This window comes from Gadus morhua, chromosome 20 (assembly GCF_902167405.1).
Source record: "Gadus morhua chromosome 20, gadMor3.0, whole genome shotgun sequence".
NCBI lineage: Eukaryota > Metazoa > Chordata > Actinopteri > Gadiformes > Gadidae > Gadus > Gadus morhua.
The window spans coordinates 23,877,586-23,902,627 of NC_044067.1; the positions used below are offsets into that span (position 1 = coordinate 23,877,586).

The window sequence follows — 25,042 nt, forward strand, 5'->3', positions numbered from 1 at the left end:
CCTTGACTTGAAGTCCATATTGAACAGCGAAATGTAGGAGAAAGGGATTGTATTCCGGGAGCTGAACTGCCGGACTGCCACCAAGCTTCCCCCGCCAGAGCTGCCGCCGAAACTACATTGGCAGTCCGGCAGCTCTGGCGGGTGTACTCTTTGGCGGCAGTCCAGCGGGGGGAGCTCGGCAGCAGTCCGGCAGCTCAGCTCCATGAGAACAATCCATTCCTCCTCCATGTCTCCTACTCCGGACTGCCGCCGAATCTTCGGCGGCAGTCCGCCAGCTCCGGCGGGGGGAGCTCGGCGGTAGTTCCCCCCGCTGGAGCTACTCGTCCGCTGGTCCACAAAATCTTAGCTATGCTCTGATTGGAGGGGGGTGGGGAAGTGGGATGTAATATTAAAATGTGCCCCCTTCTTACGTAGGAGGGGGCGCCAAAACTGACTCACTCGTTTGGTAACTGTAGGCTTGGTACTTTCAGAAATGCATATCTCACTCAAAAAATCATGTACAGAATTCTTAAAAGTTTGTATGGGTGTGGGAGCACCAGAGACCCAAAACAACAAAATCCCTGGAAAAGTGTTGTTTTCATAATATGTCCCCTTTAATATTAACACGTCCCTCAACCTCACAGACAGACAGACAGAGAGACACACAGACAGAGAGAAACACAGAAAGGCAGACAACGTTACTGAAGGATTACTGATTTAATTAATTAATTAAGCAATTATAAATTACATTAAAATGTATTTGAAATATTTATGTAATTGTTTGCATGAGAGTGTGTGTGTTTGTGCTGTGTTTGGTAGAATCTCACAGCATTTGGTAAGGCTATGGGGGTTTACTAGGGCTTCATATACTGTATGCGTGTGTGTGTGTGTGTGAGAGATTGTGTGTGTGTGTGTGTGTGTGTGTGTGTGTGTGTGTGTGTGTGTGCGTGCGTGCGTGCGTGCGCGGTGCGTGCGTGCGTGCGTGCGTGCGTGCGTGCGTGCGTGCGTGTGTGTGTGGCGTGTGTTTGTGTGTGTGTGTGTGTGTGTGTTTAGTTCAGAAGGGGGTAGGCCGCCAGCTGGACCAGAAACAGAGAAGGCTGTATCATGTTGAGACCACCTGAAGCATGGCATCTGGACGGTCTGTCTTCCTATCTCAGCCTATCTCATGACTCTAGTCTCAGCTAGACTAAAGTCATGAATGACTAAAGTAGGGTCAAATGGATCATCACAACCTACAGCTCATTGGTAACTAACCTGTGGGGTTGTCAGGTCTGATGCATGCCATGGTCACTAACCTGTGGGGTTGTCAGGGCTGATGGCTGCCATGGTTACTAACCTGTAGCCTTGTTAATAATAATAATAATAATAATAATAATAAGCATTAGGGTTAGCTAACCCTTGTTGCCACGTTTACAATCCTGAAGGGGTGTCAGGGGGGATGAGGTTCCATGGTAACTAACCTGTAGGGTTGTCAGGGGTGATAGGGGTCCAGGATACGGAGGTGGAGGTGAGCAGGACATCATGACTGATCTTCCCCAGTTTGAAGATTCCCCGTAGCAACACACTGTAAGACACACACATGCGCACTTACATACATATACACTGTAGTAGTTACGCACTGTTACACACAAGCTATAAAATACACTGTAGTCAGTTACACACTATAACACACACACATAACATGAAAAAAACAGGCAGCATTACACAGTGTGTAATGCTTTAATAGTGTAGCAACATTAATAAACACACACACATACACAGACATACAAGGACAAAGACAAAAAAAACAATGTAAAACACACTGTAACACACACATACGATGTAAAGTACTCGCTGTAAAAACGTAATGTAAACCCAAATGATGTAGACCACTTACATTTTGTTTTCACACCCACACACACACACACACACACACACACACACACACACACACACACACACACACACACACACACACACACCCGCACACCATACACCCCCACACCCCCACACACACACACACACACACACACACACACACACACACACACACACACACACACACACACACACACACACACACACACACACCTGCCGGGTTCTTCGTGCTCTCTCTTATCTGTCTTCATCCTCTTCCAATCAATTGTGTTGCTAGGTTACCGTGGCGCCTTCTGATGTTAACAAGTAGCCACCTAGCTTCATTCACTACCTAGCCAGCTAGCTTCGCAAACAACCTAGCTGCACAGTTTCATAAACAACTTAGCCGCCTGGCTGCGTACACATGAGCACCGTCTCCATGGAGACGCTGCGCGTGCTTATCCGGTCCCTCGCGACGCAGCAGGTGTGCGCGCGACGTTAAGAAGATAAGCCGGTAAACCCTATCGAGCGCGAGTCATCATAAATGTCATTACTTATTTCAATGTTTATTAATCATTGATCTGTGTTCCTTGGTCGGTGAGTGTGGCTTTATTCAAACAAACGGCGGCAGTCTGTCAATGTTCTGTGATCAAATATTGACCGACACAAAGGCAGCGCGAGCCACCGGAGCGAGCTCTTTGGTCGCGGCTGGACAGTCCGCAGACATGCGCCACGGCGGGACGGAGGAGATTATTTATGATTAGCCATGCATAAAGGAGACGATTATCATGGCCCGGCCGCGTACAACCATCTGTGTCCCTGTGACTCACACACACACACACACACACACACACACACACACACACACACACACACACACACACACACACACACACACACACACACACACACACACACACACACACACACACACACACACACACACACACACGAAGAAATGCACAAAAAGACCCAGGCCAGAGAGGCATAAAGATATCGCATGTTTTGATTTAATGTGGTTGGTAATTGTCCTTTATATGTCCTGGATGTATTATGTGTTTTATGAAAACGTCAGAATTTCAGATGTAATTTATACAGATGCCAAACTTATCAGGGGGTTCTTGAACATAACCTGTTTTATTGAGTTGTACTTACATTACATACATTAAACCCAGCCCCAGGCCTTCGTACCTAGCTTATATACAAAACATAGGACATTGTGTTGGCAAAAAAGAATAATATACACCTCTTTATTTGCATGGTTATCTTATTACAAAGGCTTTTAAATTGCATAATTCCAGATTATTGCTAAAAGATTGTTGTTTCTTTGACATAATAAAGGGTAAGGAAAGGACTAACATTAGTAAAGTTTACTCCAGAATCTAGACTCAGTCTAACTAAAGGACTCTGGTCTAACACAGTCTATAGGACTCTGGTCTAACTCTGAATCTCGTCTAACTCTGTCTCTATAGGACTCTGGTCTAACTCACGCTCTATGGGACTCTGGTCTAACTCGATCTCTATAGGACTCTGGTCTAACTGTCTGTAGGACTCTGGTCTAACTTTGACCCTACGGGACTCTGGTCTAACTCTGTCTATAGGACTCTGGTCTAACTTTGACTCTGGTCTAACTCTGTCTCTATGGGACTCTGGCCCTTCTCTGTCTCTATAGGACTCTGGTCTAACTCTCTCAATAGGACTCTGGTCTAACTCTGTCTCTTTAGGACTCTGGTCTAACTCTGTCTCTATAGGACTCTGGTCTAAATCTGTCTATTTGGGACTCTGGTCTAACTTTGTCTCTGTAGGACTCTGGTCTAACTGTCTCTATAGGACTCTAGTCTAACTCTGTCTCTATAGCACTCTGGTCTAACTCTGACTCTGGTCTAACTCTGTCTCTATAGGACGCTGGCCTAACTCTGTCTCTATAGGACTCTGGTTTAACTCTGTCTCTATAGGACTCTGGTCTAACTCTGTCTCTATAGGACTCTGGTCTAACTCTCTCTATAGGACTCTGGTCTAAATCAGTGTATTTGGGACTCTGGTCTAACTTTGTCTCTGTAGGACTCTGGTCTACTTCTGTCTCTATAGGACTCTGGTCTAACTCTGTCTCTATAGGACTCTGGTCTAACTGTCTTTATAGGACTCTGGTCTAACTCTGTCTCTATAGGACTCTGATCTAACTCTGTCTCTATAGGACGCTGGCCTAACGCTGTCTCTGTAGGACTCTGGTCTAACTATGTCACTATAGGACTCTAGTCTAACTATGTCTCTATAGATAGATAGATAGATAGATAAATACTTTAATAATCCCAGAGGGAAATTATTTTTAGAACTTTTATAGAACTCTGGTCTAACTGGACTAACTATATTTAACATAGCACTCTGATCTAAGTGGATTAACCTTATCTCTATAGGACTCAGGTCTAACTGTCTTTATAGGACTCTGGTCTAACTCTGTCTCTATAGGACTCTGATCTAACTCTGTCTCTATAGGACGCTGGCCTAACTCTGTCTCTGTAGGACTCTGGTCTAACTATGTCACTATAGGACTCTAGTCTAACTATGTCTCTATAGATAGATAGATAGATAGATAAATACTTTAATAATCCCAGAGGGAAATTATTTTTAGAACTTTTATAGAACTCTGGTCTAACTGGACTAACTATATTTAACATAGCACTCTGATCTAAGTGGATTAACCTTATCTCTATAGGACTCAGGTCTAACTGGACTAACTATGTTTATAGGTCTAAATTGTCTAACTCCCCCCCCCCTCGTCTCGATATGGTTCTCATGACTCGTGAAAGATGGCATTCAGTGTAGTCATGCATCTCTCGTGGGGGGCGTGGCTTCTCTCACGGGGGGCGTGGTTTCTCTCGTGGGGGGCGTGGCCGTCGAACCCCATCAGTCCATCGAGGGGGTGGGTAGGTGCGTACAACAGGGGGCCGTAGTGTTGCAGACCGAAGGGGAAGTCCCCTGCCGCCACTTCCTGTTTGAAGGAGGAGAAGTTCCCGTTGACGCTGAGGGGCGGGCTGAGGGGGGCGCCGTCGAAGGCGGGGCTGGAGCAGTCTGTGAGGAGGGGGCCGTCGTATACGTAGCTCAGGGGCTTGGCCCCGTGGGAGAAGTCCAGATGACCATAGGGGGGGCTGGGCAGACCCGGGGTCAGACCGGGACCCTGGAAGGAGTAGGAACCCCCCCCCTGGAGGTGAGGGTCACTGCTCTGCTCTGGGAGGAAGGTCCTGGGGTTGAGCTGGAGACACCCGGCCACCAGGTTGGTGGTAGGCTGAGACAACCCTGCAGACAGACCGATGGTCAGACAGCCAGGTTAGTCAAACAGACAGACAGCTTAGCTCAGTCGCGGAGAAAATGGAATTAAAGGAAAAAATATATATTGATGAAACAATGTTGAACAGACATTACAGAGCCACCCATGGAACAAGGCTTACCAGAAGTCACAGATATATGAAGTAACACCACAATAATATCTTTCTATTATTATTTTGCATTAATTTAGCAATTTGCTCGTGACATGTTATATGAGTTAATTTGTTAGCTAAACTTTACAGAGGGCCTGGATAGAGGACAGCCAAATGTGGAGGACACATGTCGTCCACATTTTTGTCACATTTGTTCGCAGGAGATTCGACCCTGAGGGTGATTCACACTTGATGCTTTATATGCAGACATCAATGTCATTTAGACATCAGTAGAATCAACAGGGGGTTTAAGGTGGTGGGCTTGCAAGGGGCGGGATATGACGTAGGGTCTAAACTCGCAAGAGGCGGGATAATTGTGGCTGCTGTCACTGTAGTTTCTTTTGGTTTGACCACAGACAAAATGGAGGCAGAACGGGCAGAACTCATCGCGATGATCTTAAATGTTGCTAGAATGATGCAACATATATTTTGATGAAACAATGTTGAACAGACGGCTATTACAGAGCCACCCATGGTAGAAGGCTTACCAGAAGCCACAGATATATGAAGTAACACCACAATAATATCTTTCTATTATTATTTTGCATTAATTTAGCAATTTGCACATGACATTTTATATGAGTTAATGTGTTAGCTAAACTTTACAGAGGGCCTGGATAGAGGACAGCAATGCAGGTCAGTCTCTATGTTGACCATTGCATCCACAAAATCCGAAGCATCGATCGATGAATGATTGGAGCATGAGTTAGAGACAAATAGAAGAAACAACAAAGATGAAAAGCGTCGGGAACGACTGCATTACCGGAGAAAGAGAGCAAAAAAAAAAATATTTTTTGCTTCATTTCACATATAACAAACACTGGGCAAATGTAGTTCATTTCTGTGTTTAATTGAGAAAACAGGGAGTGGAAGGACGGGACCCTAATTCCTATAATGTTCAGCTAACTGTTGTCAATAATAATAATTTTAAAAAAACATTTTCTATACACGCGTGCAGCTGTGAACTCATGTATTGTAATCTATTGTATGATGTATACATGTATGATACAACCTATCTTTTAGCATTCACCGCAAATGACTTAAAAATATTTTTCAACCATCTAGCGAACAGAAGGTAACAGGCTGATTATCATTTAGGGGGGAACTCAATGACATGCAGAAGCGTCATCAAAACGCTCACTCAAGTGGTGTGAGAAATACTGACTTTCTACTCCTCATTCACATATAAGGTCATTGACATTTCCTATGGAGAAAAGGGTACATACTGTATGTCAGGATGTGGTTCACACATACAGCCCATCAGGAGAATATCAGGACTTACACGTGTGTCTGAAAGCAGCTAGTGTGTGAGCATTTGATTATATTATAAAATGAGTCAATTTATGAGAAGGGTCCAGCTGCAGGCTTGGGTGTTTCCTTCATGACACAAGAACGCCCATTAGGCGTTCCTGGTTGTGTTTCATCGACCAATCACAAACTGTTTTGAAAGGCATACTGGGTTTCGCAAGGCACACTGCGAAGCATAGTCTCAAGGCATACTATGCTCTTCGTAGCCAGAGAGCCTGTTGGAGACCCTCTCCGTAGCCCATCCAATATCTTTTTCTATTATCTATCTATCTCTAACAAAATCATTTCCGGAATCACTTCTCCGGTTTGACTTTGCATCTTATTTACTTTGTACATTGTTTACTTTGCACATTAAAGAACAATAAAACACAAAGCTTTGGAAGTTTATTAACAACACTATTTACATGGTTTGTAGTCAACATATAATATCGATCGGTCAGCGAATTGCATTGCTTATCTGACATCCCGACGGATGTTGACAGCGATTGTCTCCCGCCGGAGCCCCTTTGCCAGCTGCGGTGGTGCCTCGGCAGTTGGCAGACAATCGCGGCCAACAATCCCTTTCTCCTCCATGTCGCAGCATGTACTTCAGGGAATCAAAGCCAAAGTTTGTTTCCCCCAATTCCTTCTCAACCATGGCTGAGATAACCTTCCACTTCCGCATCAATCTGAATCAATTGTCTCCTGCAGGAGCCCCGCTGCCCACTGCCGAGGCACCATCGCCTCGGCAGCAGGCAGCACCGAGGCACCACTGCCCCGTGGCGGTGGTGCATTGCGGCAGTGGTGTCTCGGCAGCAGGCAGCGGGGCTCCGGCGTGAGACAATCTGTTTCTCCTCCATGTCGCATTTCATGTACTTCAGGGAGTCAAAGCCAAAGTTCCTTTCCCCCAATTCCTTCTCCACCATGGCTGAGATAACCCCCACTACGAGTATATCTATCATTAGCTTTTACTGTTATTCAGGGATGAAAGTGCGTTGACATTTAACAAATGGATGGCAACTACTATTGGTTAGTTGCTGAAAAAAGTTGCTGAAAGTTCTATTCATTTACAGAAGCACCTTAGTGAAATAAACAAAGTTTAACAACAGCTTAGGCAGCAACCTATGGAAGAGGATTAGAGCCACACATGAGAAAAAAAGAAAATTGATTTTTGAGAATATCTTATCATATATATATTTTTTATATGATCAAATAAACAACCTACCAGGAATTGCTGCTCAAGGAGGTGTGTAATAGATACAAATAAATACAGTTTTGCAAAAAGTGTAGTCGATAGACATAATGTCTCAGCTGGGAGTGTGTGTCGAAGGCGGGGCTGTTATCTCGATCTTGCCGTTGTCTTGCAACGTCTGCGTCCACACGCGTGTGTGTGTGGTGTGTGTCTGTACATGCATGTTTATGCGTGCATGTGTGCATGTGCGTGAGATGTGTGTTTATGCGGTGTGTATGTGTGCCTGCGTGCGTGCGGTGTGTGCGTGCGTGCTGTGTGTGTGTGTGTGTGAGCTGCGGGATGCTTGGCACATGCGCACTTGACCAAGTGTGGAGGAGTAACTTGTTAGGATAGTAAGATGTGTTGTTGGTTCACCTTTACAGAGGGCCTGGGGGGTATACCACAAACCTCGCTGAACATACCCAGGCTTTCTTGGGAAAACCTGGCTCGACAGAGCCGCAACTCGCAATCAGAGTTAAATGGTACGACAACGCTCACTTTAGATTCAATTAGTTGAACCAGGTTTTCCGCTTTAGGTTCCATGCGCGTTCACATAAAAGGGGCGTTTCTGGTGTCATTTGACTCACCCTTATTCAAAATAAATCGTGCGAGAGTGGTGTATTTCATCCAAGGCGAGCAGTGTATTATTATGAAGTCCTGCGAGGAATTCAAAGTACAAATCACAGCCAAGGGGAACACGGTTGCCCATAATATGGCTAGGGTGGCGTGCTGGCAAAAAATAGCTGACCGTGTTAATTCGTAAGTGAAACGATTCCGCATATTGTCTAAAATATATTATGCATCATCATCCCTTTTACCCCCATATATGTGGGGCCCCATGTTTGCTCCTACGAACATGGGGCCAAGTCAAAAATAAATATAACTACAACTGCAAGCAGTTATGCAGGGGTCCAAGAAATGTGCATTTCGCCGGCACAACGCGAAGCATGTGTTCAAAACGCTACTGTGAACCTGTGGATATAAAGGTTTTGACTGTGTGAGGTTTGGTGTGGGAGATATATCCCCAAACGCATGTTCAGAACATTCCTTTGGCCAGTTAGGAGATGAACAATGCCCTCGTTTATGGCGGCCCATAATGGTGAAATTTTGTAAGAGATATACAATTTCCTCGTTTATTGCGCCCCCTAATGGCGAAATTTTCCGAAATTTTTATCGAACGTCATTAAGGTTAGCACCAACATGTGTGTACAATTTGGACTCGATCCGATGTCTAATTGTGGATTTTTTTTTATTTTTGATTTTTCACGTCTAATTTAGCTAATAAACCAGTATTCAAAACGCTATCGTTTCGTCGTCGAAGGTCTTAGTCAAGAAATGTGGGAGGAGTAGGGAAAAAACAGTTTTGCGGTTTTCGCGATTTAGCGAAAAATATTCATCGACTCAAATGGGCGTGGCCTAGGCCAAAAGATGCAGCAGACTCCAGTGCATCTGTTGGTATAACGTTTTGGACTGTGGGAGGTTCGGTGTGGGAGTTATAGCCCCAAACGCGTATTCCTTGGTATAGCGCCACCTAGTGGCCGGCATGTCTGGATTTTGTCGTCTGCCGTCACCTCACGGACCTGGATCTAGTCATGTAATTGGCTTGTGTGCACCATTTACGGTTTGGGCTGTAGTACCACTTCAAACGAAGGAAGTATAATAATCCTTACAAAAACAATAGGGATCCAACCTGTTGGCTTGGACCCCTAAAAATATTATTCAATGTGTTAAGTTGTAAGCATCCATTTGAATAATTTCAGGTGAATTTAGCCTATGATTTGGTTTTCCGAATATGGAGGTGATTTTTCTTAACAATTCTCACAGCTATAATATGAATTTGTAGAATAAATTATGCCTAGGCCTAATTGTGTCACTGACATAGCGGTTATATAAGGGATAATGGACAACACGGCACTTGACTAATTAATTAATTAATGTACGTTGAACGTGCGGGGCCACCTTCGAACTTGAAACACAGACACACTGCGCAACACTAGCCGCGTTTACATGGCGCATCTGATCCGCATATATTTTCTATGCGGAATAGATCTGTTCCTAAAATGTGATCCCCTACTGTATACATGGCAGTAACAAAAGTGTCCGTTATGACCCTCACACCTGACACATCTCTGGACCGGCGGCGACATAATGGACGTCTTATCACTATTTGGCATTGTGAATTTGATTTTAAGGAAAGCACAGCAGCAGAGAGCTTTTCTCAGCTACGTCCGATCTTTATATTTACCCCCACCTCCGCCGCAAACAAGAGGAATTTGAATGCGAGTCCGCAGCCAAGACTGGTGGGAGAGAGTGGTCTCTCTAAGTTAAGAAGTATTTTAACGTTCAGCCTGCAAAAGTAGTAGTAGCCTACTCATTTACATTTATCTCGGACGCGCGCGGGCACTACGATACGCAAACACGTCATTAATAAACACCCATGTCCCGTCGCTTAGCAACCGGACACGCTTACCGGACTACTTACGAACAAAGACGTGAATCAGGCAATAAATCCACTTTCCTTGACAGCAGTCAAGTTCGGTGTGCATAAAAGTACCAACGGAGCCCAGTGGACCAATTGCGAACTAATGCAGCTGCTCTAAGTTAAACCCCAATCTGTTCGTAATTAGTGTATACATGTCGATTAAAACGGACTACACCACCTCTTCTATTCGGCATAGAATTCTATGCCGAACAGATAATTGTATTCCGAAGGAGGCGTACATATGATCATTTTCTATTCCGCATAGAAATCTATGCGGATCAGATGTGTCCATGTAAACGCGGCTAGTAAGTGCACGGCTTCTTTGTGTAGCATTGACTACATACGGTCCAACAAGGAAGATCAAATAAAGAATACCCTCTGATGAGAATCTGTATCTCTCATAAAGAATATCGTCAGACAATGCCAAGGGATCGGTTCTGTCCCGAAAAACCCTCTGTCTCCGGGGAGACGCCTGTACGATAAGTGTGCCGGGGTCCACGGGAACACCCACAAATGGTGACGCCATTATCGGAGGAGGGGCTAGGAAGCTGCGCACGCCGATATAAGTAGCCGATCTCCGGGTAGACTAATGGTGCGTTTTAATATCCATCCGTCTCAGAGGTCCGAGGACGTTGCCTAGCGACACGCACAAACACGCCCGTTTACCTCGGACGGCGAACTCGCCATCTCGGTTGAACTCAGTGGTGACCGAGCAAAATTCCGAGACAGAATTCAAGATGTCTGCGCCCGGTGTGACTTGAAGTATGAACCGTTTTCATTGTGCTTGGACCACTTTGGTGGTTTAATGGCAATTTCAATCACTCGTATTACTGCAATACCTTACTGCGTCCGTATCTCTGCCAATGGCCTATAGCCTACTTATTTTGGAGCACTTGGTGCTCTGCCAATGCTACTGCGACAACAGCTTTCCGGGTGGCGTCCATGTTTTTCTCCAATGACCGAGCAAAATAATAAAACGCTTGAAGTGTGGGCGTGGCGTCAGATCCGAGATCCGAGTCGTTTCGCAGAGAATACTCGAATGCAGCATGAGCTGAAAAGCTGCTCCCGACCAGGTTTGGTTGCGAGCGTAAGTCACCATGGTGATACAGCAACGCTTAAAGAGATCGACTTTCGTGGTACAGCTAACCCAGTCTTTCAGCTCAACATACCTCGCTAACCCTCTAATCGAGCTTCGTAGTACAGGCCCCTGGTCTGTCTCTATCTATATTATTTTATTAATGTGTTGTTGGTTCACCTTTACAGAGGGCCTGGACGAAGGAGAGCAGGTCGGGGGCCTTGCCCGAGTGCAGGACCTCGCTCAGGGCCCAGATGTAGTTCTTGGCCAGGCGCAGGGTCTCGATCTTGGACAACTTCTGTGTCTTGGAATAGCACGGCACCACGCGCCGCAGCCCCTCCAGAGCGTCATTCAGCCCATGCATCCGGTTCCTCTCCCGGGCGTTGGCCTTCATCCGACGCATCTTGAATCTTTGAATGGACACCACCTCAGTGTTAAACCAGTGCTTACTTTAAACATGTTATTATTAACAACCTCTGTGTTAAAACAGAGCTTACTTTAAGCAAGTTATTATTAACCACCTCAGTGTAAAACAAGAGCTTACCTTAAACATGTTATTATTAACCACCTCAATGTTGAACCATAGCCTACTTTAAAGGTCCCCTGGTATGCTACTTTATGAATGCTTCTATATAGCTGTTAGTGGGCCCCTGATAAAGTACTTGAAGACGTTCAAGAAATTCAGCCTCGGTACAAAATTACAGCCACTACGAGCAAGTCCCACAATGAGATTTCGACAAACGTGCCGCTTTTTAGAGCTAGATCAAGGTGGTAGATGGGGGTGTGGCCCTGAGCAGCTTGCGGCCACGGTACCATGTGCTCGTGTTTACAGTGGATGTATCTCAATAGCGAGGCGCACACAGCTTTTGGCCGTGTTCTGTAAATATTCTAGACACTCCGGTTGCTCTGTCAGCAGTCCTGGAGCTCTATATCTAAATAATATCATATTATGCATAGATATCTATATCATATAATAAATATTACCAAGCTGTGTGCTCCTCCAGGTGATATTATGAATCTCAAACAACTGTGTTGGGTTCTCCCACGTCTCTGGTTCTTCCACTTCCACATCAATCTGAAGTAGACTGAACCGCGACATGGAGGAGAAAGGGATTGTTACCCGCGATTATTGACCATGATGTCTCCCACGGGAGCCTCGCTGCCCGCTGCCGAGGAACTACCGCCTCGGCAGCGGGCAGCACCGAGCGCTCCCAGCGGTGGTGCCTCGGCAGCGGGCAACGGGCAGCGGGCAGCGGGGCTCGGGCGGGAGACAACCGTGGGCAACAATCCCTTTCTACTCCATGACGTGGTTTCACGTACTTTAGGGAGTCAAAGCCAAAGTTCCTTTCCCCAAATTCCTTCTCAACCATGGCTGAGATAACCCCCACTACGAGTCTCGTTGGGGAAATAGAACGGTTATCCAAATAAAGAAATGTACTTGCGTTACAGTGTTTGTATTCACACCACACACACACACACACATGAGGCGCTCACACTTTCTTAGCTCATTGTCTCATTGGCGGGCCAAATTCTCTAGGCGGTCAAGGCAGAGAAATGGGAGGTAATTTGGCCCCTTACGACGACATATGGGGCCAAATTCGAAATTGGAGCTGAGCTTTCATTTTTGGGGCGGAGCAGGATACCTAGTGCTCGTTTTACACCTAACGCCATTTCTAGCTACTGGGGCAGGCTAGGGAACTCACATTAATATTAGAAAACCTCATAAAGTGACATTTTCATGCAATGGAAACCTCAAACCTTTCAATATCAACCACCTTATTATAGTATTGAATTTGTATTTTTTAATTAACCTAAGCGAGTAATTTTTTATAAAGCACGCGTGCATTAGTAAATCGCACGCGTGCTAAAGTAAGTCGCGCGCATGCTTTTTTCCTGAGGTGCTCCAAGTCAACAAACTAATAACAATGCCATATGACGTAGGTATACATGTTTAACGTCAGCTGAGTAAGAAAAATCTAAATCCGAGCCAGGGGGAGTATTCGTGCCCACCCTCAATATGTGCGTGAAACAGCTAGTTTACACTCAAACTTTACTTCTGTAATAGTGTCAGACAATGCATTGAGCGGTGCTGAAGTGCAGAATTCACGCCTCCAGGCTGTTAGCCACAGCCACACACAAAGCTGTTTACAGCAGTTGCTGGTGGTGTTCGGTTAGCCCCTCATCTCAAGAAGATGTTCCCGGTGCGAAACGAAGATTCCCAAAGAAGACGACGTGAAGAATGAGTGGTTACAATTCACTTTGACCACATTCTCCGCAGTACAGTCACAGCCTTGCTTTGTGTTCGCCTCATACTGTATAACTGAGAACCGGGCACCGTATGATGCAGTGACTTCGCCACGGTCAGTCCTATTGACAGGCAGTTCCAACTTTGTTGGCCCAACCTGTAGGATCCAACCTGTAAGTATGCTTTATTAGTTCTGGATTTCTTCAAACAACAGCTACTAACGATTGATAGTTGAGTCTGTCGTAGCTGAGCGGTACACTGCGAAAGATAGCGAATGTGTTTAACGTTTTGGTAGGTCTCGGTTAACTTTCTAGCTCCCATCATTGTGCTTTTATGTTTTGGTTCATCAGCTGTAGTATTATACCTTAGCTAACTTGTTCCCCAAAGGTATTGTGTCGATTTGGATTCATAATTATCGAAGCTGTAATGTTACCGTAATGTTATTAGGCCTTGTACATCGTCACGGCACATATTCAATACTAGAGAATTACTAAACAATGAACAAATAACAATGAACAATAACACCACAATGACTTAGCTTGAAATGGATCATTGACTTCTGACATTCTATAATTGTAGGCGAACAGGGCAGCAGAGAGAGAGGTCATGTTTCCCGAAGCTCCGCTAGGCATTGGAAAAAACTACTTAATTCATCGTTCAGATCTACTTTATCTTATTTTATTTACCTAACAGTATATAGTTTCTTTCCGTCGTCCTCAATCGCTCGATTCAACAATACATTTTGGCACTTTTTACTCCCGGATCAGACCGCAGAAAAAGCCTTGGACTTTCCTATCGCCAACATGCCTCTGTATTCGGATATCTCAGGCACGGAGACTGGGAAATGCACCAAACTGCAACAGACATTGGCTTTATTGAAACGAGACTAGCAGCATTAGAAAAATGCAAAGGACTCCTACAGGATACAGTGCCGATGGGTGAGTTTGCTGAGCTCACTCAGATACAGCAAGATGATCAAAGTTACACTGTATCCTTCCCGAAGCTGGACAAGAGAGAGACAGTTCCAGCTGCGTCTCACTGGCACAGAGTTGGCGCTAAGCCAAAACAACATACCAAAGTGAATCAACAAGCTCACTCAACGCCAAATGCTAAGCTACCCAAAGCTAAAGTTACATGTATCAGCCGGATTAGCCCGTCACAGAAATTAACCCTGCCACTGAAGAACCGGTTCCTGCCACTTCAAGAGTCCACGAATGCGCCTGCCACCCATGCACCCCTGAGCCCCGAGATGCGTCCGGACGGACAGTGCGGACAGAGACGGAACAACCAGTCGCCACGGAGGCGGGCTGCGCATGTGTCTGCCACCATCCAACAAGGGCCCATCTCAGAGAAAGCAGATGAACCAGACACTCTGATTATAGGAGACTCAACTATCAAGGATATAACCGGTAAGAAGATCAAAACATGCATCTTCCCATATGGAATGGTTAGTGATATCAACCATAAACTAGCCAAAATCATATTGGAAAACCCCAAAATCTCACAGATTATTGTGCATGCAGGATTTAATGATATTCAAAGAGAACAGTCAGAACTTCTGAAGAGGGATTACACTGATCTATTGGATACACTGGACAAAATACACATCAAGTCATTCATCAGTGGACCCATACCAGCAGTTGACAGGGGAATAAACAGATTTAGTCGTCTACTTGCACTGAATACATGGCTTTCCAGAGTCTGCAATGAAAGAGGAAGGGGCTTTATTGACAATTGCCTGCCACCCATGCACCCCTGAGCCCCGAGATGCGTCCGGACAGACAGTGCGGACAGAGACGGAACAATAACCAGTCGCCATTGAGGCGAGCTGAGAAGAAGCGAGACTACAGCCTCCCCCACACATCTACTCTGCCACTATCTGACACACAGATAGCAGACATCCCACAGACCTTGAAGAGAGACAACAGCCCGCCCGACCCCCTTCCTATGCATTACCTCATCGACGATGACCTCCAGCCTCATCTCTCCCATAGCTATCTCTCCCATAGCTATCTCTCCAGCCCCAAAGTCTCCTCCCTTTGCGATTTTCCAGCCGAATATAAGAGACTGGAATATGTTGGCAGCAAACTTATATCTGCGTCATTGATAGCATAGCCATGTCATGGCGACAGGCTGATAACACCCAAGAGGATGGCGCCCCAGCCCCCCCCCTATACTGATAGTAGTCCTGAGTATTACTGAGACAAAGAAGGGTTCAGCCGTAGACACAGTATAAAGGAAGTTTCACATAATCTGCTGAACCCAAGGTTGCCTACGTCAAAGCAGGGCAACTTTCGCATTCATGCTGTAACCACTAAGAGAGTAAACAAAGGGAAACTTAGACACACTGCTAACCTCACAAATCTCATATCTATTGCCTCCAAACCAAAAACAACCTTAAAGCCTATCAACAACACCATCAGGATGGCTCTACTTAATGTGATGTCTCTTAATAACAAATCATTTTTAGTTAATGATTTTATTACCACTTCTAAGCTGGATTTTATATTTTTAACTGAAACATGGCTGGAACAAATGAACAGTGCAACCGTTCTGATAGAGACAGCTCCTCCCAACTATAACTTTTTTGATGCATGTAGATCTGGAAAAAGAGGTGGAGGGGTTGCTGCTATATTTAAAAATGTATTTCAGGGGAAACAGATGTTATTTGGTGATTTTCCATCGTTCGAATACCTTAGTGCTGTATTGAAATACTCCCCCAGAGTTCTCCTATTAATTATTTACAGGCCACCCACATATTCTGCAAATTTTTTCGATGACTTCACAGAATTATTGTCTAGCATCTCCACAGAATTTGACTGTCTAGTTATAACTGGTGAGTTCAATTTTCATACTGATGATTTGAATGACAAGTGTGCAAAAAAAACTTTTTGCCTTTTTGGACACATTTGAACTGTCTCAACATGTGAAAGAGGCTACTCATTGTAAGGGGCACACTCTAGACCTGGTTATCACAAAAGGCCTCAATGTTTCTGATCTCTCTGTGACTGATCCTTCCTTGTCTGACCACTTTTGTGTTTTCTTTAACATATCTTTTATTCCCGACATACAGACAAAATCAAACACTGTCAAAAAACGGTATATCAATGAAGATTCTAATGTACTTTTTAAAAAGGCCATCTCCTTGCTACCACCTCTAAACCCATGTTCTGCTGATGATCTTGTAGAAAACTTTAAAGTGGAAAGGAAGCAATCAAATAAACAGATGTCTATAGCACTAGTTAAATATTTCAATATACCATAAATACCATTAAAGTCGGAAATATGACCCATTATTCAGAATAAAGCACAAACAAGTTGCATAAATTATAATGTTTTCAGCCTGTGCGCCGCCATCTCTGTTTTCAGAATACGATGACGTCACGAGAATGGTTGGAAACATTCTATATTGTTTACATAGCGGTTCATAGCCTCACTAGCCGCGTTTACATGGCACATCTGATCCGCATAGATTTCTATGCGGCATAGATCTGTCCGAATGTACTGTATACATGGCAGTAACAAAAGTGTCCGTTATGTCTCTCGCGCACACCTGACACATCTCTGGACCGGCGGCGACATAATGGATGTCTTATCACTATCGGGGATTTTAAATTTGATTTTAATGAAAGCACAGCAGGAGAGAGCTTTTCTCTGCCTGCTCCTTCAATTAAGAAGGATGAGGACAGCGCAGCAACGTATTATTATATATTTACCCTAAGCTCCGCCGCAAAAGGAATTTGGATGCGAGTCCGCAGCCAAGACTGGTGGGAGAGAGTTAAGAAGTATTTTAACGTTCAGCTTGCAAAAATACTAGTAGTAGCCTACTCATTTAGGGCCCTTACATAGTCGACGCATCGCTACGCTTACGCGTCCAAAAGGCTACGCGACGCGACGCTTCGGCCGCCATTAAGCGTCGAAGCGTAGCAAAACGTGTCCTCCAAATTTTTGATACGCGACGCGCCGATCCATGCAATACCATGCGTTGTCGGTGGGGGCGATACTGCAAATATCTTACATTATTCCCACTATAGGTTACATTTACAGAAGAACATATGAGAGGATGCGGGAACTTGACGTCTCTTTTACTAATTATCTGTGCCAATTTATGCGAACCCTTCCACAGGGGCAAAGTGCTATTTTGATGCGCGACATCAAACAGCTGATGCGGGATTGTGAGCCCTTTTAATGATCTTCTTGTCACCCGATATTCGTTCTATTACTGACCTTATTTGTTTTAGTGTTAGCCTATTTGAATCAATTACGTAATGTTTTGTGTTCACGTTCTATGTGAAACATAAGTGTTCATGTTCTGTGTGAAACGTAAGTTCAGTAGCCTCTTTGAGTGAATGAAATTTGAAAGCGTGAGTGTGTAGTGAATGAAAAATGTGTGCGTGTATGGTGGGACTATTTTCTGTATTTGATCAATAAACCCTTTTTCTCTAATAATGTTGCCTACCATATAATTTCTGTGGACATTATGCGCTATATCTTTGGCTATAGGCCTACACTTAAATAATTCATTCATCTGTCAAGGCAATAGCTCGTTGTATAAACATTTTATATGGATATGAATTAATGAGTTTGACGTAAACCAAATTAGGTAACTTGTGTAACATGATAACTAATGAATCAAGTCATGTTTCCAAGTGACCAATGTATATACATTTATTGGTCAGTGCGCATACCCAATCGTATCACATTGTACTGGTGGGGAAACACGCCAGCATCTGGCAATAATAATCTGCCAGCTGCTCCCTCACAAGGGCCGGTTTTGGTGAGAGTCGAGAAGATATCGGATGACTCGCGAAAGGAGATCATCAAACTTTGGCGCCGACATCCGAAAATACTGGAAATAATAATAATAATAATACATTTAATTTAGAGGCGCCTTTCAAGACACCCAAGGTCACCTTACAGAGCATATAGTCATCATACATTTTTTAAAAAGCAAGACATTGTGGAAAAAATAAATAAATAAATAAATAAATAAACATAAGCAATAAGAAATAAATAAAAAAAAAACAATCAAAACAGTGATCAGTTAGACGTTGTGTGCGAGTTTGAACAAGTGAGTTTTGAGTTGTGACTTGAAGGTTGAAATGGTGTCTGACTGTTTTATGTGTGGGGGGAGGGAGTTCCAGAGCCTGGGTGCTGAACAGCTGAATGACCGGTCACCCATTGAAGTGAGTCGTGATGTGGGGATACATAGTAGTCCAGCAGAGGTTGAGCGGAGGGAGCGGGAGGGAGTGTATTCTTGGAGGAGGTCGCAGAGATAACTGGGGGCTAGGTTGTGGAGAGCTTTGTAGGTGAGGAGTAGGGTTTTGTATTGGATGCGGTAGTGTACTGGGAGCCAGTGAAGTTGAATGAGGACAGGGGTGATGTGGTCAGATGATTTGGTGCGGGTGATGATCCGGGCGGCTGAGTTCTGAATGATCTGCAGTCTGTTGATAAGTTTGGTGGGGAGTCCGGTGAGGAGGGCGTTGCAGTAGTCTATGCGTGATGTGACAAATGAGTGAACTAGGATTTCAGCGCTGGATTGGGTCAGTGATGGGCGGAGTCTGGCGATGTTGCGGAGGTGGAAGAATGCAGTCCGGGTGATATTGTGAATATTGGGTGCGAATGAGAAGGTGTTGTCCAGGATGACGCCGAGGCTCTTGACTTTAGAGGAGAAGGGTACTGGGAATCCATCGATAATTATGAGTGGAGCTGGGGTGTGTTGTGATTTAGTGAGGGTGGATTTGGATCCGATGAGCAGGGCCTCGGTCTTGTTTCCATTGAGTTTCAGGAAGTTCCTGCTCAACCAGCTCCGGATCTCTTCCAGGCACGTGATGAGGGAGGTGGGGGGGATGGCAGCGGTGGGTTTGGTGGAGATGTAGACCTGTGTGTCGTCAGCGTAGCAATGAAAATGGACCCCATGGTGACGGAGGAGTGTGCCCAGCGGGAGGAGGTAAGTGGTGAAGAGGAGTGGACCCAAGACTGACCCCTGGGGGACGCCCAGTGAGACACCTGAACACCCAGACTTGTGGTTGCTTAGTTGAACAAATTGTTGACGGCCGGTGAGGTAGGATGTAAACCAGGAGAGTGCAGCACCAGTGATCCCAATACCAGCTAGGCGGTCCAGGAGCAGAGGGTGGGAGATGGTGTCGAATGCTGCGCTGAGATCGAGGAGGATGAGAATGGTGAGTAATCCAGAGTCGGCTGCAAGGAGGAGGTCGTTGGTGATTTTGACTAGGGCTGTTTCAGTGCTGTGTTTGGACGGAAGCCAGATTGGAACGGTTCGTGGAGATTGTTAGTGTCGAGGTGGGACTGTAGTTGTGCGGCAACCACCCTTTCAAGTGTTTTGGAGATGAAAGGGAGATTGGAGATGGGCCGGTAATGGTTAAGGTCAGTTGGGTCAGCACCAGGTTTTTTTAGGATGGGAGTGATGGCAGCCAGCTTGAGAGTGGGGGGTACAGTACCAGTAGTGAGGGAGGAGTTAATTATGTTGGTGATCATGGGGGAGATGGACGGAAGACATGCTTTGACAAGGGAGGTGGGAAGAGGATCGAGCTGACAGGTGGTGGTTTTGGCTTTGCGGATGAGTTCTGAAACGGTCTGTTCTGTTACTAGGGTGAAGTCAGAGAGGGAGCTGATGAGAGGTTGGCCAGAGGTGATCATCCAGGGTGGGTCATCAGAGGGGGTGCGAGATGAGACCAGTTGTTGGTGAATGGTGTTGATTTTAGAGCTGAAGAAGTCAGGGAACGCAGTGCATTGGGTGGTGGAAATGTCTGGAGGGAGAGATTTAGGAGGCTGAAGTAAGTGGCTGACTGTTGAGAAGAGGACTCTGCTGTTGCCTGTACCAGTGTTGATGAGGTTGGAGTAGTATGAGGTTTTGGCAGTGGTGAGGGCATTCTTGTAGTGATGGAGGTGGTCCGAATACATTTGGCGGTGTACAGTGAGTTGAGTCTTACTGTAGAGTCGCTCCAGTCGACGACCAGTGGCTTTGAGCTGGCGCAGATGAGGAGTGAACCAGGGAGCAGTGTGGGTGAATGAGACTGAGCGGGTTTTCAGGGGGGCCAGGGTGGTGAGGGAGGAGGAGAGGCAGTTATTGTAGTGGGTCACCAGGTCAGTCAGGGAGGAAGCTGGGGGAGGGTTGGGGTAGGAGCTGATCAGGGTGGAGAGGTCTGTGGTGTTGATAAGTTTGATGTTTCTGAAGGAGATGGTCCGTTGTTCCTTGGTTTTGTGTAGTTGGGTATGAATGTCAAAAAGTACAGCTTTGTGGTCGGAGATGGGGAAATCAATGACATCAAGGTTAGTGGGAGTGATGTCAGTGCAGCAGATTAAATCCAGAATGTGACCTTTGTTATGGGTTGGGAAATGCCTCTCCTCGTCCATGCTTCGCATTGGAAGCACCAGAGAAACAAATTCCCCATCCTGATCTCGTGTGGTATTTAAAGGGCGCACATACCATTACCACCGCCTATCTCTGCGCTTCATCACTCTTCTTCCGTAGCCACTATGATCGGAACGTCACCTGGAACGTCACCCGCGACAACACCGGTGACTCTGCTGCCACCTATGGCGTGAGTGGTGTATTGCATGTCATGCATTGCCCGCGACGTTCGCGTATGCTGTGTAGACTATGAAAGGAAGCGCGTCGCTCGCGTCACTCGCGTCGTTTACGCGCGTTGCTCGCGTCGACTATGTAACGGCCCTTACAGTTATCTCGGACGCGCGCGGACACTACGATATGCGAACACGTCATTAATAAACACCCATGTCCCGTCGCTTAGCAACCGGACACGCTTACCGGACTACTTTTACGGAGTGACAACAAAGACGTGAATCAGGCAATAAATCCACTTTCCTTGACAGCGGTGAAGTTCGGTGTGCTTAAAAGTACAGACGGAGCTCAGTGAACTACTGCGGCTGCTCTAAGTTAAACCCCAATCTATGCGGAATAAGTGTATACATGGCGATTTAAAACGGACTACACCACCTATTCTATTCGGCATAGAATCTATGCCGAACAGATAATTGTATTCCGAATGAGGCGTATACATGACCAATTTCTATGCCGCATAGAAATCTATGCGGCATAGATGTGTCCATGTAAACGCGGCTACTGTGTACATGGCGATTAAAACGGACTACACCACCTCTTCTATTCGGCATAGAATCTATGCCGAACAGATAATTGTATTCCGAATGAGGCGTATACATGATCATTTTCTGTTCCGCATAGAAATCAATGCGGAACAGATGTGTCCATGTAAACGTGGCTACTGGTAGCTTACTGCATCAACAAAACGGTCCATTTCGCATCAACAAAATTGTCCATTTCGCGGCTGCAAAATGGACAATTTTCAATGCACTAGCGTTGTGCCAGTGCATTGAGCAAGTGAAGGAATGGATGTGCCGAAATTTCCTTCAACTAAATGAGGACAAAACAGAGATAATTGTATTTGGTTCTAAAACGGAAAGGCTTAAAGTAACCCAACACCTTCACTCTCTGTCCCTGAAAACCTCAATCAAAGCCAGAAATCTAGGGGTTATCATGGATTCAGATTTACATTTTGACAGTCACATCAAATCAGTTACAAAATCGGCATATTATCACCTTAAAAATGTAGCAAGACTTAGAGGGCTCATGTCCACCGAAGACTTACAAAAACTTGTACATGCCTTTATCACTAGTAAGCTTGATTACTGCAATGGTCTCCTTACAGGTCTCCCAAAACAAACTCTGAGGAAGCTTCAGCTTGTTCAGAATGCTGCTGCTAGAGTTCTAACAAAGACCAAACAATTTGATCATATTACACCAATTCTGAAATCGTTACATTGGCTTCCTGTAGGTCAGAGAATTGATTTTAAAATCATGTTGCTTACCTATAAATCCCTACATGGTTTAGGCCCAAAATATTTAACTGATATGCTTCCACTACATCAGCCTTTTAGACCACTAAGAAGCTCTGAGACCAATCTGTTAATTATCCCCAGAGTAAACACAAAACATGGGAAAGCAGGATTTAGTTACTACGCAACAAATAGCTGGAATAAACTCCCAGAGGATTTAAGACTTGCCCCAACTCTGAGCACCTATAAAACAAGACTGAAGACTTTTATGTTTGCTATAGCTTTCTGCTAAATCTTAAATACATCGCACTTTCTAAAAAGCTTTTTTAACTTTGCCTTTATTTTCTATTTTAATACTAAAATGCCTTTTTAACTTTCTATTTTTTGCATATGTTTTTCTTTTACTTACCTATTATTTTATTTAATTGCATGACAATGTATATGTGAAGCACTTTGAGTCTACCTTGTGCATGAAAAGTGCTATATAAATAAAGTTGCCTTGCCTTGCCTTGCCTAGGTTGTATTTGGCGATCATAAGCCTACAATGAAAGGTAGGACTGCAAGCTACAACTGCTGGAATTCAAGGTTGTGTTCCCCAAGTCCAGGAAGGGGAAAGGCGCAACAAAGCCAATCAAAACACAGCGGACATACAGTAAGTTGTAAAAAACAAAAAGGTTTTATCTTTGAATAGAAGAAGAAAAACATTTCTATAATTATTGCCCCATGTACTACATGTTCATGGAATAATCAGGAACCTCCTGGCGTATCCGGAGCACAATACACGACGGGATGACCTCCCTGACATTCTGTCCCAAGTAGCACCAGCTGACAAAGCTGCTATAGGACAGGTTCCAACACCTGTATGGAGAGGATTTATTACCAATCCTGTTGAAAACAGTGTTTACTGTGTATATCCAGGGATGCTTCTGTGAAGTGTTTGGATGATATGGTATTATGAAACATTACTGTTTCAATTCCATTCAAGACAGTTGTATCTCATTAAAAACATACATATTCTTCTGTCCAGGGCCGGCGCTAGTTATAGGCAAACCAGGCGATCGCCTAGGGTGCCAAATCCCCCCCCCCCCCCCCCCCTCGGGGTTTGAGATCTTGCCTAGGGCGTAATTTCACATAGTGCTGGCCCTGCTTCTGTCCTATGCCTCAAAGGTTCATAGTCCGCTCTAAGTATGTTGTTTATGTTCTGCAGTCTATATGGATTCAAGTACTAAGGATTTAGGCCTGGTTGTTGCACCATGCATGTAGGGTGGACTGGAAGTTGCTTCATTCGTCTTACAACCTAATGAGAACAATAAGTCCTGGGGCCGTATTCACAAAGGATTTTAGGGCTAAAAGTAGGTCCTAACTGGCGAATTTAGTTGTAACTCCTAAAAATAATGGGCGTGTCACTCTTAAATTTAGGACTCTTTTCACTAAGAGCAATTCACAAAGTATTTTAGGCCTAAAAGTAGCACCTAAGTCTAGGAGAGCTTAAAAGTCCTCAAGAGGACTCCTAACTCATTAAGACCTATTCACAAAGAATCGTAAATGCCTGCGAGATGAAATGTTAGGGTATTAAACTTGTTGTGGAGTTAATCGCGATGCAATAACATCCCCGACTAACAGGAATAATCAGATTAGTCCCGAAATAAAATGTTTGGCCACACTACTATTTAGCAACAGGGGAAATGCCGACGATTTAAAGGTCCCATGACATGCTATTTTATGTATTCTTTAATATAGGTATTAGTGGGCAACTAACACAGTTTTCAAAGACGTTCCCGAAATTCAGCCGTGGTGCAGAGTTACAGCCACTCCGAGCCAGTCGCACATTGAGCTTCCCCCAAATGCGCTGTTTCGGTGGGCGTGTCAAGGAGGAGGGTGGGGGTGTGGCCCTGAGCAGCTTGCAGCCACGGTACCATGCGCTCTGTTTACAGTGGATGTATCGCAATGGCGAGGCGCACACAGCCTTTAGCCGTGTTCTGTAAATATTCTAGAACACACGGGAGTCCTGAACCTCTATATCTAAATATTATCATATAGCCTACACAGATATCTATATCATATAATATATATTATCACGGCCAAAAGATGTGTGAGCCGATATTATGAATCTCAAACGACCGCGTTGGGTTCTCCGACGTTCCTGGTTCTTCAACGTCCACATCAATGTGAATACACACACTGTAACGCAAGTGTTTCTTGTCGGTTCTTTGACGTGTCTTGTATTTCCACAACGAGACGGTCGTGGGGGTTATCTGAGCCATGGTTGAGAAGGAATTGGGGAAAGGAACTTTGGTTTGACTCGCTGAAGTACATGAACTGCGACATGCCGCGAGGCACCATCGCCCGGCAGCGGGCAGCCGGCAGCAGGCAGCGCTCGGTTCAGTCGACTTCAGGTTGATGTGAAAGTGGAAGAACCAGAGACGTCGCAGAACCCGAGAAAGTCGTTTGTCATTCATAATATCGTCTGGTGCACACAATATGTTATATGATATAGATATCTATGTATTATATGATATTATTTAGATATAGAGCTCCAGGACTGTAACGCAAGTGTTGTACACTTCCTTGTTATTTGGATAACCGTTCTGCT

At 45.0% G+C, this 25,042-nt stretch overlaps 2 protein-coding genes across 13 annotated transcripts in view; both read right to left on the reverse strand.

Annotated features, from left to right (window-relative positions):
• The window catches only part of cerkl (CERK like autophagy regulator), a 37,403-nt gene extending 35,093 nt beyond the window's left edge, over window positions 1-2,310 (reverse strand). For 2 of the 10 annotated variants that reach the window (XM_030343745.1, XM_030343742.1), the window contains exons 1-3: window positions 2,050-2,308; window positions 1,440-1,543; window positions 1,275-1,322 (exon numbers count right to left, since the gene is read on the reverse strand). In XM_030343745.1, the coding sequence (XP_030199605.1) occupies window positions 1,275-1,322; window positions 1,440-1,543; window positions 2,050-2,087 (190 nt within the window). In that variant the 5' untranslated portion in view covers window positions 2,088-2,308. Of the gene's footprint in view, window positions 1-1,274; window positions 1,323-1,439; window positions 1,544-1,855; window positions 1,893-2,049 lie in introns of those variants that run through there. The other 8 variants (XM_030343743.1, XM_030343734.1, XM_030343737.1 and 5 more) reach the window with 7 other exon arrangements.
• Window positions 2,311-2,752: 442 nt separating this feature from the next.
• Window positions 2,753-25,042, reverse strand: part of neurod1 (neuronal differentiation 1) — a 46,053-nt gene continuing 23,763 nt past the window's right edge. Inside the window, exons 1-3 of one of the 3 annotated variants that reach the window (XM_030343747.1) lie at window positions 15,568-15,812; window positions 11,547-11,776; window positions 2,758-5,109 (exon numbers count right to left, since the gene is read on the reverse strand). In XM_030343747.1, the coding sequence (XP_030199607.1) occupies window positions 4,607-5,109; window positions 11,547-11,776; window positions 15,568-15,572 (738 nt within the window). In that variant the 5' untranslated portion in view covers window positions 15,573-15,812 and the 3' untranslated portion in view covers window positions 2,758-4,606. Of the gene's footprint in view, window positions 5,110-11,546; window positions 11,777-15,567; window positions 15,813-25,042 lie in introns of those variants that run through there. The other 2 variants (XM_030343746.1, XM_030343748.1) reach the window with 2 other exon arrangements.